Below are 12,406 nucleotides of genomic sequence, written 5' to 3' on the forward strand. Positions count from 1 at the left end.
TCCTCATCATTTCATTCATTCATCCATCCAAGCCTTATTACACAGCTGCTACTTTTGACCCTGGAGTCCCTGGGTTGTACAAATGGTTAAGCACCCGGAGGTGCCTCAGAAGACAGGCCTGGCGATCTGCTTCTGAAAGGTCACAGCTTTGAAAACCCTATGGGGTGGTTCTACTCTGCACACATGGGGTCTCCATGAGTTGGAATCGATTGACGGCAGCTGGTGTTCTGGGCCTTTCCTTGTGTTAAGTGTTCATTTTCCTCCAGAGATTTGAGGGAAGAAAGACACAAATCTTTTTGGTGCTCTATTAAAAAAAAAAAAAAAAAGTTTCATTTTCTCTTCTTTCCCTTCGTCAGCGGCAGAGATGATGCGGCTTCCAGATTGCCTGGTTTCTCCATGGGGCTCCTGCTGGATGGGCTCTTGGGTCCAGGACTCATCCTGGAGACCCTTGAGGGGGGTTGTCATGACAAGGCAGTGCAGGAGAAGTGGCAGCTCCATCCACGCCACCCACAAGCCCTGCTCCTCCTGGCAGTTCACTCTGAGCCACAGCTAGGGCAGAGAGGTGGCTAGTTAAGAAGGAAGAAGACACTGGATAATTGTACTGGGACCACAAAAATTCTAATGATGAAAGGCAGCGCCCAGGCCCTCACTTCCCCTTCCTGCACAGTATGGGCCAGGCTGTCAAGGCGCAGAGCAGCTGTTTCTGGGCACCCTGACGCCAACATGGATCAAGAAACCGTGGGAAACATTGTCCTGCTGGCCATCGTCACCCTCATCAGCGTGGTCCAGAATGGTAAGGGACGTGCCCGTCACTTAGATGAACAGGTGGTAGATTTTGTTTGATAGATGCTTGAAAGTCAGGATTAGCTGGTTCAGGCTTTTATGGTCTGGGTGTATCTGTGAGTCTGTGAGAATGTGTGTGTGTGTGTGTGTGTGTGTGAGAGAGAGAGAGGGCGTGAGTCTGTGAGTGTATGTGTGAGTCTGTGAGAATGTATGTGTATGTGAGAGGGTGTGAGTCTATGTGTGTGAGTGTGTGAGAACGTGTGTGAGAGGGTGTGAGTCTGTGAGTGTATGTGTGAGAGTGTGAGTCTGTGAGAATGTGTCTGTGTGTGTGTGAGAGAGGGTGTGAGTCTGAGCGTATGTGTGAGTCTGTGAGAATGTGTGTGTGTGTGTGAGAGAGAGGGTGTGCGTCTGTGAGTGTATGTGTGTGTGGTGTGTGAGAATACGTCTGTGTGTGCCTGAGAGAGTACAGGTCTGTGTAAGTGCATGTGTGAGCCTGTGAGAGCGTGTATGTGTACGAGTGTATGTGAGTGTGTGAGAATATATGAGTGTGTGTGAGTGGAAGTCTATGAGAGAGTGTATGTGAGTGCGTAAGTGTGAATGTGCAAGTGTGTACAAGTGTGTGAGTCTGTGAATGTTAGAGTGTGTGAGTATGAGAGAGTGTGTGCGTACGTGCACGCACTTTTGCCTTATCTACATTTAATTCCTTTTATTTGAATGTAAAGTTGTGTGGGGAGAAAGCTGTGGCAGTCTGCTTCCATAAAGATTACAACTTTGGAAACCCTATGGGGCAGTTCTTCTCTGCCCTATGGGGCAGTTCTTCTCTGCCCTATGGGGTTGCTATGAGTCAGAATGGCCGAGAAGGCAGTGCGTGGGCTTTAGGTGTGTGTGTGTGTTTCTGCGTGAATCTGGGCTTTTCTCCTCTTGGTCTTTCTTTCACTTCAATAGTGCCGAGTAGCCAGTGTGCTGAGGCAGGGCAGCACCCAAGGCTTACACAGCACTCACTGAAGTGTCTGCGGTCAGCGTTGTTAACTCTTCATGGCCACGCCAGAGAAGGGGTGGCAAGCAGGCTGAGACACGTGCTCACTCAGACCCTGGGCTGCGCCAACTTAGATTCAGGGCAACTGGGTTACCTGTCATCTGTGGGCTAAAGAAAAGAAAAAAAGTGAATTCTGGGGATGGAGGAGGAATCACCTTATTGATATTTTAACCACTTGCTATTTTTTTTCTTTTGAAGAAACATGTTTTTGTAATACCTTCTTTTTCTGTACCAAAAAAACCCAAAACCAAAGCCATTGTTATGGAGTCGATTCCAACTCATAAAAAAAAAAAATTTTTTTTTTTTTTTTTTTTTTTATGATAGCAACCCTATAATACAGAGTAGAACTGCCCCATAGGGTTTCCAAGGACCACCTGGTGAATTTGAACTGCCAACCTTCTGGTTAGCTGCTGTAGCTCTTAACCACTACCCCACCATAGTTTCTAAAGCATTTTCGTACGCGTTATATACTTACATAAAGCATGAGAGAGAGGTGGAGATAGAGAATGGAGAGAGATGGAGACAGAGAAAGATATGGAGACAGAGACAGAGATGGAGAGAGAGAGAGAGATGGAGACAGAGAAAGAGAGATAGAGATGGAGAGAGAGAGAGAGAGATGAACATTTTCTTCTTGGGGTTTGCATTTCCATTGACCTGACCATCAGTTAGAAATGAAGCAGCAGAGCCAGACCTGAGAAAGCCAGTGTGGTGTAGAAACGTCTCCTTAAAGCTCTGAGTTAGCACTCCCTAGGACCATTTTCATAACTGTCCCCAGTGGCTTTGTGTTTTGCAGTTTACTGAAAAGAGAAAAAAGAGGAATTACTGAGGGCACCTGCTGCCATGTAATGGCAGGCACTGAGCATTCATACACGGTCACATTGGGGACTTCAGAGTTTACTCAGTTCAGGATAATCTGGTCATTTTCATGTTGCGAATGTGGACACATTCTGGGGATTGATCTGTGGGCACAGAGCCAGGTTTTCCCTCGGCCTCCCCACTCCAGAGAGGCCTGCTATGGATTGAATTGTGTCCCCCCAAAATAAGTGGTGTAAATCCTAACCTCTGTGCTTGTGGTTATAATTCCATTTGGGAATTGAAAGAGGCAGGATTAATGTAGGGTGTGTCTTGAGTCAATCTCCTTGGAGATATAAGAGATTAAACAAGCAAGGTAGAGAAACAGAGATGAGGGAAGAGAGATGCCACGCCCTATGAAGGTCGCTCAGGAGCAGAAGGTCAAAAGAGACAAGGACCTTTCTCCAGAGCCAACAGTAAGAGAGAAAGCCTTCCCCTAGAGCCAGTGCTCTGAATTTGGACTTCTAGTCTCCTAAACTGTGAGAAAATGAATTTTTGTTTGTTAAAGCCACCCACGTGTAGTATTTCTATTACAGAAAAAAAAAAAAACCAGAACCATGGCTGTCGAATCAATTCTGACTCACAGTGACTCATAGTGACCCTATAGGATGGAGTAGAACTGCCCCATAGGGTTTGCAAGGAGTGCCTGGTGGATTCAAACTGCCAACGTTTTGGTTAACAGCTGTAGCTCTTCACCGCTAGGCCACCAGGGTTTCCTCTCTTATAGCGGCACTAGATAAAACAAGGCCCAACTTGGCACATCTAAGTATATTTCCTCTGTTGTTGTTAGGTGCCATCGAGTTGATTCAGACTCACAACCACCCTGCGTGACAGAGTAGAGCTACCCCATAGGGTTGCCTAGGCTGTAATCTTTATGGGAGCAGATCGCCAGGTCTTTCTCTCTCGGTTAGCAGCCGAGTGGTTAACCAATGCTTCACCAGGGCTCCTTCCAGGGAAGAGCATTTTCTAGCTTTCTGATGAACCATTTTCATACCAGTTCATGCAACAGAGTTGCAACTTAGAGAAGGAAGCAATGGCTTGTTGAGGCTGCCATTTCCTCAGGCCTTTCTTTCCTATTCCCTGCGGGCACTGTGCCTGGGCTTCCTGGGTACTGTAAAGGGCCAAGTGGCTCAAATCTTCAGCCCTGCAGACTCCTCCAGGGCCTGCCTGCTGTGTGCCAGGCACTGTCTGGGACAAGATAGCCACGGTTCCTGCCCTCAAGAAGCATCCACTCCAGAAAAGTCTTAGGGAGTACTAACTCAGAACTTGAAGGAGACATTTCTACACCCAACACCAAATCCACTGCCACTGAGTTGATAGAACTACCCCATAGGGCTTCCTAGGCTGTAATATTTATGAGAGCAGATTCCCAGTTCTTTTCTTCAGCGGAGCCACTGGGTGGGTTTCAACTGCCAACCTTTCAGTTAGCAGCTGAGTCCTTAACCACTGCACCACCAGGGCTCTTTCATTTCTACACCAAACTAAAAACCAACCACATTACCGTCGAGTGGATGCCGACTTTTAGTGACCTTATAGGACAGAGTAGAACTGCCCCATAGAGTTTCCAAGGAACCCCTGGCGGATTCAAACTGCCAACCCTTTGGTTAGCAGCCATAGCACTTAGACACTACGCCACCAGGGTTTCCATCTTTTCTATACAGCCCTGCCTTTTTCAGGTCTGGCTACCGGGCTTTGTTTTTTAATTGATGGTAAGGTTAAGAGGTGGCAGAAAAGTTAGCAGGAAGCCTGAGGTGTCTCTTCCCTGGGTGGTGGCTGCTCCAGGCCAGCTCTGGGTAGGGTCTCCCCCCTAGCCCTTCCCCAGGGACCCATCCACATAACCTATGGGTACCGGTAGACGGGAGCCCAGTGCCTCTCAGCTGACTGTGAAAATGGGGCTGGGTCAGCTGGCAGCTGCAATTCACTCTGAGTTGCTCCCTCTCAACTCAGCGGGGCTGGGAAGTTCCAGGGCTCCCAGCTGTGAGAAGCGAGTGTTTTCCTCTCTTCAAAGTGAGATGCACTAGGGACCCAGACCTTATCTATTGAGTGGCCCTGGGCTTTTCCATGCTAGTTGCTGTTGAGTTGACTCTGAGACTCGCGGCAGCCCCACATGTGTCAGAACTGTGCTCCAGAGGGTTTCAATGGCTGACTCTTTAGAAATAGATCTCCAGGCCTTTCTTCCGAGGTGCGTCTGGGCGGTCTTGAACCTCCAACCTTTTGATTAGCAGCCGAGCACGTTATCCATTTGTGCCACTGAGGGACTCAGTTTTTTCCATAAGTAGCAATTCTGGCCAGACTTGAGGTGGATAATGAAGTCCCTAATTATCCGTGGTATGGGATTATGGCTTCTTGGGGGCCAAAGAGGGAAATTGTTGTTGTTGGGTGTCGTCGTTGATTTTGACTCATAGTTACCCCATGTGACAGAATAGAACTGTCCCATAGGGTTACCTAGGCTGTAACTTTTATGGGAGCAGACTGCCAAGCCTTTCTTCCGTGTAGTCACTGAGGTGTTCGAACCACCGACTGGTTAGCAGCTGAGTGTCCATCAAGTCAATTCTGACTCAGTGACCCTATAGGACAGAGTAGAACTGTCCCATAGTGTTTTCAAGGAGCAGCTGGTGGATTTGAACTGCCGACCTTTTAGTTAGCAGCCTAGTTCTTAACCACTGCACCACCAGGGCTCTGAGGGGAAATTAGGGAAAGTCAATTGTCTGAGTCTTACCAGCCACAACCTAAAAGCCCGGCCTGTGAAGAGATCCCTCAAAACAGATAATGACAGATCACAGCGGCCTTACTCAAAAAGCTCCATGAAACGACCAGGGTGACAGAGTCTCCCAGGTTGGGAGACACTAGCAGAGACCAGCCCTCAGCTACTCTTTTGATCTGGAGACTTTTTCACACTGGGCAGACAGATAACTGGGGGCCTGTAGAGAAGCCCTGGTGGTGCAGTGGTTAAGGGCTGGCTGCTAACCAAAAGGTCGACAGTTTGAATCCACCAGCCACTCCTTGGAAACCCTATGGGGCAGTTCTACTCTGTCCCATAGGGTCTTTTGAGTCAGAATCGAGTGGTGTGGTTTTAGGTTTGGGTAGTAGAGTTGACAGTATGCTCCGCAAAGCGAGGGCAGAGTGGTCTTGCATGGAGCCTTCCGCCTGTGTCCAGGGGAGGGGAGTTTCAGCCACAGAAGGGTCCCTTGGCTGCCCACCTGGCTGGGATGAGCCATTCTCCCTCTCGGGCAATGAACATTACTCCCCAGGAAGCAGTGAGGACTCTGTGAGGTTTATTGTTTGTAACCATTAAATGTGCCCCTGCAGGGAAAGGAGCGAAATTCAAATGAGGTGGGGGGATAACATCTCTATTTGTTTCTGGGGTGAGTCTTTCAGCAAACACAAAGGTTCAAAAGCGAGCCCAGAGCCTCTCTTTGCAATTCTAATTAAACTCAAGGTTGCAACCCTTGACCTACCTGACAGAACACAGAAAAATACGCAAACACTGGGCTTTTTTTTCTTTTTCCTCCAGAGTGCCACTCCAAATTCTCCCTGTTTGGTCTAAAAAATATATTTACATGTTGTTACCAGGCACTACACAACTTATCTGTGTCCCAAGACAACGCGACCCAGTTCCACTGTGCTCTTGGTAGCCTTGGTGAGCTTCGTTTCCCCAAGAGGGCAGAGCCTGGTGCTACTTCCTCCTCTGCCTTCTCAAACGTTCTTTAGTCATCAAGAGCTTTGAACTTGGGGCAGTCTTGCAGCTTGACCCAGCAGAATGCACGTTTGGAAAAACAGAACAAAAACAAGTTGAAAACACATCGTTACAAGAAACCTGGAGCTGAACTATCAAAGCCTGGTTTCCCAGGGTCCCTGGTGGCATAGTGGTTAAGTGCTACAGCTGCTAACCAGAGGGTCGGCAGTTCGAATCCACCAGGCGCTCCTTGGAAACTGTGGGGCAATTCTACTCTGTCCTATAGGGTCGCTATGAGTCAGAATCGACTCGATGGCCCTGGGTTTGGTTTGGTTATAGACATGTTGGAGCCCTGGTGGCGCGGTGGTTAAGTGTTTGGCTGCTAACCAAAAGATCAGCAGTTTGAATGTATCAGCTGCTCCTTGGAAACCCTATGGGGTAGTTCTACTCTGTCCTATAGGGTCTCTGTGAGGCAGAATCGACCTGATGGCAATGGGGTTTTTTTGATTATAGAGACATTGCCCTAGTCCCTGGGTGGCACAAACAGTTAAGTGCTCAGTTGCTATTCAAAAGGTTGGTGGTTTGAGTCAATTCAGAAGTGCCTTGGAAGCAAGGCCTGGCAATCTACTTCTAAAAAATCAGCCACTGAAAGCCCTGTGGAGCACAGCTGTACTCTGATACACATGGGGTTACCATGGCTTGGAATCGACTCCATGGCAACTTATTGGTGTCCTTCAACCTGGGGTTTAACGGCCTCTAGAAATAGAAATAGAATCAGAGAGTCACGAAGCTCTCCTAAGGCGGAAGTCTCCTTCACCCCGTCAGCTCCTACCTGATCACTTCAGTGACGCGGACTCAGCCCGCTGAGGGAGCTTGCCCGCCCTTGCCACAGTGTTGAGAGTTCGCTGAGTCGCTCATTTAATGTTAGTATCTCATTTAATCCCCACACTTATGAAACATACACTGTTATCATTCTTATTTTACAGGTAAGCAAAGTGGGGCTTAGAGACGTTAAACAACTGGTTGAAGGCCCTCGAGCCAGTAGTGGTGAACCTGGATTCTCAGTGGATTCCAGTGTGGAGTGCGTGCGTGTTGCACTGTCGTACACGTTGTAATGTGTGCATTGTAATGTGTAGAGCCTTAGCCTGGAAAAATATATTGCTGTACACTCATTTCTTCCAGAACTCAATACTCAGAAAATCCTGTCCTATGCTGTACCATATCGAGGTTGTTGTTGGGTGCTATGGAGTCAATTCCGACTCTTAGCGACCCTGTGTGACAGAGTGGAACTGCTCTATATGGTTTTCTAGGCTGTAGTCCGCCCCATAGGGTGATCTGCAGATTGCCAGGTCTTTCTCCTACAGAGCCACTGGGGGGGTTTGAACCGCCGACCTTTTGGTTAGCAGCCAAGCACTTAACTGTTGGACCACCATGGCTCCCTTTATATTGAGGTTACTTGTGTGCCTGTTGGCATCGACTCAATTTCTACTCACAGCGACACTATAGGACAGAGTAAAACTTCACCCCCACCCCCGCACCATAGAGTTTCCAAGGAGCTGCTGGTGAGTCCCAGCTGCCGACCATTTAGTTAGCAGCTGAGTGCTTAACCACCGCGCCACCAGGGCTCCATTGAGGTTGCTGCTACCTTATTATTTCTCTGCACCAGTCCTGAGGCTGTTCTTGAAAAACCTTAGACCGTGCCTGCTTCCCGTCTGTTGACAAAGTCAGCTGTAACCTCCCTTCCTTAACTTCGTTTCTCTTAGGCCTTGGTTTCCGGAGTCCCTGGCCTTCAGGTGGCCTCCCCTCTTGCTGTGTTCTTTCTACAATGCAGATCTGTGTCTTGTGTGCGGGAAAATGATCCCGGAGATTCAGACACGCATTCAACTAAAATAATCTATGACTGAGCTGTTCTTTTAGGACTTGTATCACACTGCTTCCTCATATTTGTGGTTAGCTAAAATTTCAAGATCTTTCTTATGCAATTTTGAGCAGGCTATTGAATTTCTTTGACCCTCAGTTTCTTCAACTGAGAAATGGAGTTATTAACACCTTACTGAGGAGAGAAGGTTGTTGTTAAGAGCGGGGCTGCTAACCAAAAGGCTGGAGGTTCAAGCCCACCCAGAGGCACCTTGGAAGAAAGGACTGGTGATCTCCTGAAAGGTCACAACCATGAAAACCCTGTGGAGAACAGTTCTGAAACATGTGGGGCTGCTATGAGTTGGAATTGACTGGAAGGCAGCTGGTTTGATTTTTTGTCCAGTTACTGTGGGCATTGTGGGTAAAGTAGCTAGCAGGCCTAGCAGGCCAAAGTTCTCACTAACTGTTTGCAGTTTCGCTGTCTCTCTATTTCTCTCTTTCTCTATTTTGTTATCTCCAATCTCTCCCTCTCGTTCTCTCTTTTCTGTCTTTCTCTTTCCTATTTCTGTCTCTCACTCTTTCTCTGTATCTCTCTTGCTCTCCCTCTTTCCTTTCTCTTGGGTTTTGGAAGGTAGCCAGGATGAGCGTGTTAATGGCCTTTGCATGCATGGCCTCTGTAGTTCAGTGGAGGACTACAAGGGGTCTGAGAGCGAGTGGCTTAAGATGTAGCCAAAGTAGACGGCTCTTTCAAGGTTAGCCTAGAAAGAAGCTGCAGTAGCCCCTAGTGGAATATCGGGCTGAGGCAATTTTGTTGTAAAGGTAGGAAAGATCTGAGTGTATTTCTAGGGCAAAGAGGAGGAGAAAAAAAAAAGACTGCAAATTCAGGAAATGAGGGATAAACTGGTGACAAATTGCTGAAGAGGGGGCAGGAAGGGGATCAAGATCACAGGTGGAGGGCTTGACCCTGGAAAAGGGAAGGTGTTTGCTCTCTGAGAGTGGAAGGGAAGAAGACAGGCAGAGGCGCAGAAGTCTGGCCAAGTTGTGCTGCTGGTTGCAGGCATGACCTTGGACTTCCTTAATACCAGCCCTGTTGATGTGATCTGAGGCAAGGGACGCCATCTTGGTTTCTGGAGACAAAGCCATCAGAATTTCCTATTGTACTTGGTGGTAAGAAGAGACGTTCAGAAGGGACAGTTGCATGCTCAGACCCCATGTGGCTGACAGCATCACTGGATCAGTGTGAGCTGCAATGTGGAAGCAAGGGGAAAACACATCCTCATAGGCCCAGCTCCCCTGCTTCCCAGCGAGAGACCCTGAGAAACTCACTCACCATAGCAGAGCCTCGGTGTGCTCATCTGTAAAGTGGGGACAGTACCACCCTCTTCATAGGGCTGTTGCAGGCTCAGTAAGGGACTCGAGACAACTGCCTACCACAGTGCTTGGAATGAAGTAGATCTCTCCTTCACACAAGCTGGCCCTATACGTATGTTCAAAATGGGCACGTTCCCACAGAAGGAATGCATTTTTACCAAAGGAGAAAAAGGTCTACACAATTGATGAAATGTAGGAAAAGGTGGACTCACTGCTTGGGGGACACTGAGCTTTCTGTTCAGGGTGATGGGAAAATGTAGAAACAGATAAGGGTGATGGTTGAAAAACCCGATAAACACAGTGGACGTCACTGAACTGTACATGTGAAGGACATTGAAAAGGCAAATGATTTGTTATGTATATATTTACCACAAAAAAAAAAAAATCCATGAGAAGGACAAACAAACAAACAAAATCCTTTGCATATCTTCTCGAGGAAGCTAGGTTAGGGGCCCTGGTGGCACAACGATTAAGCACTCAGTTGCTAACCTACAAGTTGGTGTTTGGAACCCACCCTAGAGGCTCCGTGGGAGAAAACCTGGCCATCTGCTCCCATAAAGATTACAGTCAAGAAAACCCTTATGGAGCAGTTCTGCTCTGTCCTATAGAGTCACTATGATTGGAAATCGGCTCCACGGCACCCAACAACAACAACAAGTGTGAAGTTGATGAAAAGGAATCCCGTGGGTGGATCCCTGACAGCCACATTTTCCCCTTTTCACTCTTGAATAGAGATACAGGAATAACATAGGATGGGGCGGGGTGGAGAGAGAGAGACCTCTGTTTTCTCATCTTCACCATTCGGTCCGTATCTGTCGCCTCCAAATTCTGTCTCCTGGTACCTCTTACACCCCTCAAGTCATCAGCCTAACCAGCTTGCTCCTATCTTGTCCCCCTGTCTTGTGTCTGGCCCCTCCGAGCACCCTAAACTCACAGTGGCTTTCTGTTCAGTTCACCCCTCTGTTTAGCCCTGTCGATAACTCCTAGTTGCTCCTGAAATGGAAATCAATTCAGAATTTCTTAACATAGTTCCCATCAAGGCATTGTCATGCCGCCAAGTCCAAGGTCCAGTGGGCACTGCCTTGTGATGGTCTTCTTTGAGCCTGGACTCAATCAATGATCCTTTCTCATTGAGACTCCTTGAGTCCACCCTACCGAATACATCACATGGCCCCTTACTCTGCTCTACTGTCTCCTTTTTCCAAAGCTCAACACACTTACATTTTTTAAGTTATTTTAATAACATTTTGATTTATTTGGCATCTCTGGGTGGTGCCAACGGTTAACACGCTCAGCTGCTAACCAAAAATTTGAGTCTACCCAGAGGCACCTCGGAAGAAAGGCCTGACAATCTACTTCCCAAAAATCAGCTGTTGGAAACCCTGTGGAGCACAGTTCTACTCTGACACACAAGGAGTCTTCATGAGTCAACCCAACGGCAGCTGGGGACTGGTTAGCTTATTTGGAACGTTTACTTTTTACGTTCTGTCCCGTCCTCTGCTGTACTCGCAGAAGATTAGCTTCTCAGGTCAAAGGCTCTTGGCCTGTTTTGGTTTTGGACAGGAGCTGGGTGTCTGGTACGTCACAGGCAATAATATATGTTACTGAAAGCACAATTCGCCACTTACTGCTTGAGCCTGTTAAAACAAAAATCATGTTAAGTGAATAGTAGAAATTGGCTGAAGTGTATTCGATATACGAGTTGAAAGTCAGGGTAACACTTAGCCCATGGAGTCAAAAATAGTCCAATGCGGAAGGATCTTTCAGATTCTTCCGCCCCAGCGTATCGCTAGTAGAACCATTTGTAGTCAGTAGAATTCCATGCAGCGTTGCCTTGAAGAACGAGGGAATCATGGCCAGTTACCCTAACACAGAGCTGTGCTCCGACCCGTGGAGTCTCTGTTTCTCGAAAATGGCTGCACATAGAGAATTCTTCAAAGAGCACAAGGTCTAAAGCAAACGGGTGGTTACCCTTTTATCTGGACCATTGTTTGACTCAAAGGTGACTTTAGGAAACCAGTGCTCTCAAAGGCTCAAGGTCCAAAGACCATCTCAGGGAGATTGCTTGGGTAGATCGCCCCAACTTCCATGGAACCCAGAAATCTGGATTCCGTGAGAATTAAAACTCCGTTTCTCAAGCCTCATCTGGAGCTCTCCTGGGTGGCCCTCTCCTCCAGTCCTCCCCATCCCTCCTTCATTAGCTGGACATGCTGAACCACAGCCAGGTCGTGCCTCTGAACCTTGGCATATGCCATTCCACTCAAACCGAAAAAACCACACCTGTTGCTGTTGAGTCAATTCCAACTCATAGTGACCCTGTAGGACAGAGTATAACTGCTCCACAGGGTTTCCTAGGCTGTACTCTTTACAGAAGCAGAATGCCACCTCTTTCTCCTGCAGAGCGGCTGATGGGTTCAAACCGCTGACCTGAAAGGTTAACAGCTGAGTGCTTAACCATTGTGTCACCAGGGCTCCTTTTCCCATTCTACTTAGCTGGTGTTAAAATTCACATAAAGCCAATAATAGAAATTAATTGAAATTAATTTAATATAGAATTTGCAAATTGGGCTAGTATTTCAATTAGGGAGTCAAAAACATTCCAGAGAGGAAAGAACTCCCAAAGATTCTTACGCCCCATCTTATGGACATTGCCTTGGATATGGGGCTGGAAGAGAACTGATAAAACAATTTGTGGTCAGGAAGGATTTCATACAGCATTGTCTTGAAGAACAATGATAATAATTACTGATTTACCCTAAAACATAGCTCTCCTGCTTCTCCAAATTGTCTATACCTAGAGAATTCTTCAAAAGAGTTCAATGCTTAAGACA

General features: G+C 47.4%; 1 protein-coding gene across 1 annotated transcript in view; it reads left to right on the forward strand.

Annotated features, from left to right (window-relative positions):
- The first annotated feature begins 632 nt into the window (after positions 1-632).
- The window catches only part of ALOX5AP (arachidonate 5-lipoxygenase activating protein), a 30,944-nt gene continuing 19,170 nt past the window's right edge, over positions 633-12,406 (forward strand). Inside the window, exon 1 of the mRNA XM_049867707.1 lies at positions 633-793. Coding sequence (XP_049723664.1) covers positions 724-793 — 70 coding nt within the window. The 5' untranslated portion in view covers positions 633-723. The remainder of the gene's footprint in view (positions 794-12,406) is intronic.

Source organism: Elephas maximus, chromosome 23 (assembly GCF_024166365.1).
Source record: "Elephas maximus indicus isolate mEleMax1 chromosome 23, mEleMax1 primary haplotype, whole genome shotgun sequence".
NCBI classification, from domain to species: Eukaryota; Metazoa; Chordata; class Mammalia; order Proboscidea; family Elephantidae; genus Elephas; species Elephas maximus.